At 41.6% G+C, this 6,669-nt stretch overlaps 1 protein-coding gene across 3 annotated transcripts in view; it reads right to left on the bottom strand.

Annotated features, from left to right (window-relative positions):
• Window positions 1–214: 214 nt before the first annotated feature.
• Window positions 215–6,669, bottom strand: part of wdhd1 (WD repeat and HMG-box DNA binding protein 1) — a 166,196-nt gene continuing 159,741 nt past the window's right edge. For all 3 annotated transcript variants that reach the window (XM_060933658.1, XM_060933657.1, XM_060933656.1), the window contains exons 24-26: window positions 4,850–4,965; window positions 4,430–4,565; window positions 215–502 (exon numbers count right to left, since the gene is read on the bottom strand). In XM_060933658.1, coding sequence (XP_060789641.1) covers window positions 320–502; window positions 4,430–4,565; window positions 4,850–4,965 — 435 coding nt within the window. In that variant the 3' untranslated portion in view covers window positions 215–319. The remainder of the gene's footprint in view (window positions 503–4,429; window positions 4,566–4,849; window positions 4,966–6,669) is intronic.

Genomic DNA, 6,669 nt, shown 5'->3' on the forward strand with positions numbered 1-6,669 from the left:
CATTGGTAGTGAGTTTCGAACCTGAAACCTTCTTGGTGTGAGGCACCAACGCTAACCACTGCACCATCATGCTGGATAGGGATATCCATATTTACACACTTTATAAAAGTCAACATTTTATTTGTCTTCAGCTTCATATATAGTTAAACAGTCCACAGAAATACAGTATGTACAAACATCAATGAACACCCCCCCCCAAAAAAAAGCGACGCAATGGTTATTGTAATGTTTTAGTTTCTTTCTTTTTTTTTTACAAGAAAAACATTTATAGGAACATGCAAGTATTAAAAATAAAAATACAAAACACTAAATGTGAGTATTACTTCTTGTTGAAGGCAAATGCCGAGAGCTTAGCTGAAGTGTCCAAATGCTTTTTCTTCTTTGTGCCATTTTCATCTGTGTCCACCTGCGCATCCACTTCGTTATTCTCCTCTTCATCTCGCTTTCTTTTCTTGAGGTCTGCACCCTCCCTGGTCGAACCTTTTGCCTTCTCTGTCCACTTCTGAAAAGGGAAGATGCACAATTGGACGTTTTGCGTTTAGTAGTTGTTTACGTACAGCCTAATAATGCATTAATAAATCAGACTGATGGCTCAATTGGAAGAAAAATATTCATGTAAAAAACACCTCAATCTGAACAGTGTAACAAGCCAGTCAATGAAATTCCAATATAAAATCCCTTTAAATAGAACAATAGACTTTAAAAGCTGAAAGACAGCATGGCAATGAGGAAAGATGTGTGAATATTGTGGAGTGCTGATCTAAAATAGATAACTGGTAATTAGTAGTTCTGGTCATTAGTGCCATGCTCTTCTGTGCATTTGATAGCTGTTGGAAGTGTGTATTAATCTGGATTTTGAAAAAAGTCAACAGGGAGGTAACCGTCCAATAATACAGCATGATTAAAAAAAAATAAAAATAAGGGTGAACGTGGCTCGGCCCTGATGCACTTGCAGTCTGATGGATGTGATCAATAAAAACAGATATTAGATAGATGTTAGAAATAAACACTAACTTATTCAGATCGGAAAAACTAATAAGGTCACCCTGTCTGAATTGACAATCTGGGTAAGATTATGTTACGGTATATAGACCCTTCCCACTGACGTCACCGGAAACCGGAAGTAAACAAACCCTGCGCCATATTGGAAGACCAAATCGGGTTTTCAGAAAAGGAAAGAAAATAAACGCAGGGTCGAAAATACAAAAAAGGAGGCAGAAAAAGCAAAACGAGTTAAGGTAGGACAAATGGTTACTTTTCTGAGGCAGCCCGCTGTGGCTGCAGGCTTTCAGTTGTGTCATTGAATGGTTACTTTTCTGAGGCAGCCCGCCGTGGCTGCCTGCAGGCTTATTTATTATAGCCCATTTAGTTAAAATAGTTGATATAAAAAGTTTATAGTTATAGTTATGTGATGGTTGTCCTCAGTGTTCGAACTATGCCGATATTTTCGGGGGGTCCCTTTTTTTCCCTGGGGGGGTGCTTGCACTTGTCTCGGAGCGCGGATCTCCAAACACACGAGAAGCCCATCTTACGCCCATATCACGCGGACTCCACACCTCCACACACGCATCGCGTCTGAAGTCATAACTCATCAGGGGAAATCGTGTCCGCATTGGCATGTTCAAAAAACAACCTCGCGTCAACAATATCACACGCAAAAACAAAAAAAACAGTCAGGCTACTCAACAACCAACCTGGCAGCAGCAGTCGTTGTCATATCGGTTTATTTTATCTTTGATGTAAACACAACACTTCGGATATGCAAATGCTTCCCGTTACACACGATTGCTATGTCAATAAACATCATTTTGCCAATATTTTAGAGACCCCCCCAACATTTCCCAAATCATGTTTTCAAGGGATCTCATGTCTGTTTCAGGGGATCTCGGATCCCCCGAGTACCCCCGTAGTTTGAACACTGGTTGTCCTGATTTAGACTGGTGTGTTTTTTTTTGGGGGGGGGGGGGGGGGCCTGGGTTGCGCGATGTTGCACCCGGGTCCAGATTAGGGCAGAACCGGCCCTGGCTACATTTCAGGTGTAGTTTGTTTTATGTATGTATGTACTTGCATAGATGTGTACTTGGTCTTCTAATATGGCGACTACCGAAATCTCGTGGCGCGGTGACATCATGCGGGAAGGGTCTATATCCCGTAGGAAAAGAGATTTTGTGCTTTTTTTTTTAATACATCGTTAAGACACTCCAGGAAGCACTCATTCTTTTCTCTCACCTTACTGTGAAACCAAAATAAAAACAGGTTTTTGCTGAGTGTAAAAATATTGAGCAATAACAGATGGCTATAAACACAAAAAGGGTGTGTTGGTGAAACAATGTTTCCAGGGGTTTTCGGGAAGCTACAATCTCACACAGGCATTACTTACGTTATGGTCATGTGACCAGCCACACACCCTAAAAGAAGCACTTATAAAGTTCAAACCAATTAGATTATATTAATAGGAGGCATTAATGAGTATGCGCATGTGATTATTATTAGTGTGACAACTACACGTACATCAAAGTCCCTCCCATGCCAGGACCTGGTCTTCCCAGGCAGTTTCCCATCCAAGTACTAACCACGCCCTTAAGACACATATGAAACGAATAAATACTGCTCTCAAATCAAGACCACACACTTGATTAAAGATAGGAATAAAACTCCATAGTTTACACAACTTTCATGAAATTTGTGTGCAAGTTAAACTTGAATAAAGAGCATAATCTGTATATAAAATTGCAGCAACTCATCAGCAATTACATGAGATTTAAAACCAATCAACTGAGAGTTACATGAGTGAGGCCCCCGATCTGAGAACATACACCAACTCCGGAGCTCTATTCAGACACGAAATGTTTTTCCAATCTAACTGTTCTTGTGAACAATTTATGAATAAATTCCTTTGAATCCTGCACGATAAACAAAGCCAAATAAATGCAAACTCAACAAGAGAAAACAGTTGCTGGACCACGAATGTGTGTAAGCACAGAGTATTAACTGCAAGTTAATATCTAGCAATGAAATTCAAAGGATAATTTATGCCGAAGTATATGAAAGGAGAATCTTTACCAGATCACCACTTTTCTTCCCTTAGTTAGTGTTGCTGCTGCTCTGCCCCTCCAATTACCTCACTGTGCATGCTCTCTATCCCTTTCATTCTTTACCTTTCTTTCTATCCCCATGACCCCTGACCCCAGCATGTCACCACCATGTTGGAAATAAAGCAATAAGGAATTACTAGTTGCCAATATACCAGCGCTAGGTGTGGGCGATGTGTCAAAATTTCTTCGTGCAAACAAAGGATACCTAGGTACATTTTTTTAAAAGAAGAAAACCCCAAAAAACGTAAAGACACTAAGGTTAAACCATATGATGGTGAATTATTGCAACACATCTGCACAGAACAGATATGAATTCAAACATTAATCGCTATTGACAGAGCCGGTCCAGACGCACTCGCTTCCTGAGTGAGCAGGCAAAAGTGGTGGATATTACAGACCCAGCGATGAGTCACCCACACACGGCTCATTTATGAGAGCCAGAGCCTGCTACACACGTTCGCCTTTCATCACTTGTTCTGTTCATTCAGCCTCTCCGAGCCCAGCACCTCTTCCTCACCACTACATTAACATAACATCAATGCGCGCATCCAATAAGCACCCCCCCACCCCCGTGCTATGTTTCCAGAGTGACAGCTGAGCATCTCATATCTGGAAGGTGTGTTTAGAGTGTGTTGTGCTCCGAGTGGAGTACCCTATAGAGTGCAGGGTCACGAACTGAGATGTACAGCAGGGATGTATGTATGTATGTATGTATGTAGCTTTAATTTACCCCTTATCCAAATGTGGTCGATCAGATAAGACGTATTTGGTCTGTCTTCAAGGAAAATATCAGCCTATCAAGCTTTGTGTTTATGCATCAGTTCCTCAGAGACAGACTCCAGCAGGGGAAACAGTTTAACCCTGTTACAGGTTCAATGAAATTTGAATGCCACCATCCATCTCAGGAAGGTAGAAACATCTATTATGAAGCTGTGACATTTCAATGAAGCATAAGAACTATGGATGTTGCAGGCTTTTCAAAAATAAATAAATAAATAAATAAATAGAAAAGAGGGGAAAAATCCCCCCCTTTCTCTGTACTTGAACGCATTTTCATATTTTTATACTCATACATATGCATATTACAGCCCTAGATATAGGTCATGTCGTCATTTTGCATTTGGCTGTCCTCTCTGGGTAGGAGAGACATTCTCTCGCCCTCTTCCTTCCTTGTCAGAGTGACACTAGCCAATCGTAGGTGTCCGAGCTCATGTATGTGGAGGAGGTCGGACAGCGCTTTTCTCCAAACACGTTCTGCTGTGCTGTGATGCGATGTAGAGAAGCAACAACGATACGGATAAATCAGCAGAAGAGCAATACAGTTCATGTCTTACCAGCCTCTCCTCACTTGAGAGCGTACGGAAGCGGCTCATGGCCTCTTTAATGATGTCCATCTCCTCCAGATCTGGGTTGTCAGCGAGAATGCTTTTCCTGTTCTCCTCGAGCCACAGCTGGAATCCAGTCTTTGGTCTAAGTATTTAGAAAATCAATAATTAAGGAGACAGATACAGAATGTGATGGATATTTTTTTTTGGGGGGGGCTCCTGAAACTGGACAGTTGTAATGCAAAAAGTACAACTATATATCAAAATTAAAAGCAGAGGAACGTAATAGTTTTAGGTTATCATAGCATGAAAGTTTCAAACCATAACACTACTATAGAATATGTAAAAAGGAGAGGAACTGGTCCATGGATTATATCATGGACCATCAATTAGGCCAGTTTTTCATAGACAAGACCATCCTGCTCCCACCTGGTGTTCTCCACATTGTCTCCAGGTGATGCTGCTGGTTTCTCCTCTCTCGGTTTCTCCACTTCCTTCTCCTCCGACTTCTTCGATGTTGTCATCTGCAACAATGTAGCCTGAGCCTGAAACACACACAGAACAAGGCTTTACAACACACATACATACTCTCTCTCTTCCGGTTGAGAGTGTGGTGTGTATGTTTTTTGCTGCTGTTTCTTACTGAAGCATTTGCTTCCTTCTTTTTCCAGTCCTCGATAAAAATCTCCCAGCCTTACTTGCCCAATGGGCAAGCAGCACCCAAACATACTTGCCCGAAAAACAATTCCACTTGCCCAGAGCTTTATTTTATTTTGGAGAGGACAGAATGCTGTTGATTTCTTAAGAGGTGAAGAAGCATAATTATGATAAATCCACAAAATCATAAACACCAATATATGCAGACACATTCAGAAAGAAATAAGTGGTAATAGCAGAGGAATTAATAATTTAGGGTATATTAAGCTGTGGAGAGTTTTGAATGAGTATAATAATAATGCTGGAGCTTTGTTTCTGTTATCAAAGGAACCCAGTCCTGTGCAAAATGTCACCATGGAACCAGAGTGTAGAAACGAACCTACAGTTCAAGAGAGTTCTACACAAACACACTGAACTTTACAACAGCTGCACGCATGTGAATTGGAAATAAATCAACTCAGGCAGAAAAAATTATTTTGGATAAGTGTTATTGTCCATTACACAATGATCAACCTGTGTAACTCAGCTGTGCCTTTGAATCAAGAATTAATGAAAAGAGAACTGAACATTAACCATTTATTGAAATTATTATTACAAGAATGATTATAGTTACTGTATGACTATAGCTACAACTGAAATGTGCCGATTCTGTTACGCTACGTTCACACTGCAAGGCTTAATGCTCAATTTCGATTTTTTTGTGAAATCTGATTTTTTTGTGAGGTCGTTCACATTAACAAATATATGCGACTTGTATGTGATCCTCAGTATGAACGAAAAGCGACCTAAAAGTGTTCCGCATGCGCATTGCAGGATACGACGACGTCACACGCAGTGAGCATGGCCAGTGTTTACGGAAGTAAAACCGCCCGGTTGCGGTATGACCCATCCAATCTAGCTTGAATAGCCGTATCCCCCCAAATGGAAATCAGCTCCCTAACCTCTGCGTCCTTCCATTGAGAAGATTCAGAACCTTCACAGCCCGAAGCGTCCCTCGCATTGATGTCATGCGCAGGGGCGCAGATACGTTTTTTGAACTGGGGGGGACAAAAAACTGGGGGGGACAAAGCTGCCAGCAAACCAACCCCAACATGCCTGTCAAACTTGTTGTGGGTTACCATAGCAACCAAGCTCGAGCTCGCAACCTGTGCAGTCTGCGCAGCTCAACCAACCGAATATCAGTCTTTGTTTTGTTTTATGTGAATTGTTACAACTATGTATATACTGCTGTGCACCTCAATAAACCGAATGGTAATTAGTCTTTTGATTTTTCCGTGAGGTTTGCCTTATGCAAAGAAAGACAGCATAGACGTTTTTTTCCTCCCTATAAGTGGGGGGGACCGAGCGAGGTGAATTTAAATCTGGGTGGGATGAGTCCCACCCTCTGTCTGCGCCTGTGATTATGCGCCATGTTGTTGTAACTTTTTTGAGAGACCCGCCGCCTACTTCAGCGCAGAATAGTGACGTTTGTGGCTTGTTGATGACGTGTAAGTCGGATGAATGCGACCTGGCGGTTCAGACTGAAGTCGCATATGAAAAGAGCGGATAGGAATCGGAAATAGGACCACATATCCAAATGGCCTGGGTCGGAT

The sequence above is a fragment of the Neoarius graeffei genome, chromosome 11 (assembly GCF_027579695.1).
Source record: "Neoarius graeffei isolate fNeoGra1 chromosome 11, fNeoGra1.pri, whole genome shotgun sequence".
NCBI lineage: Eukaryota > Metazoa > Chordata > Actinopteri > Siluriformes > Ariidae > Neoarius > Neoarius graeffei.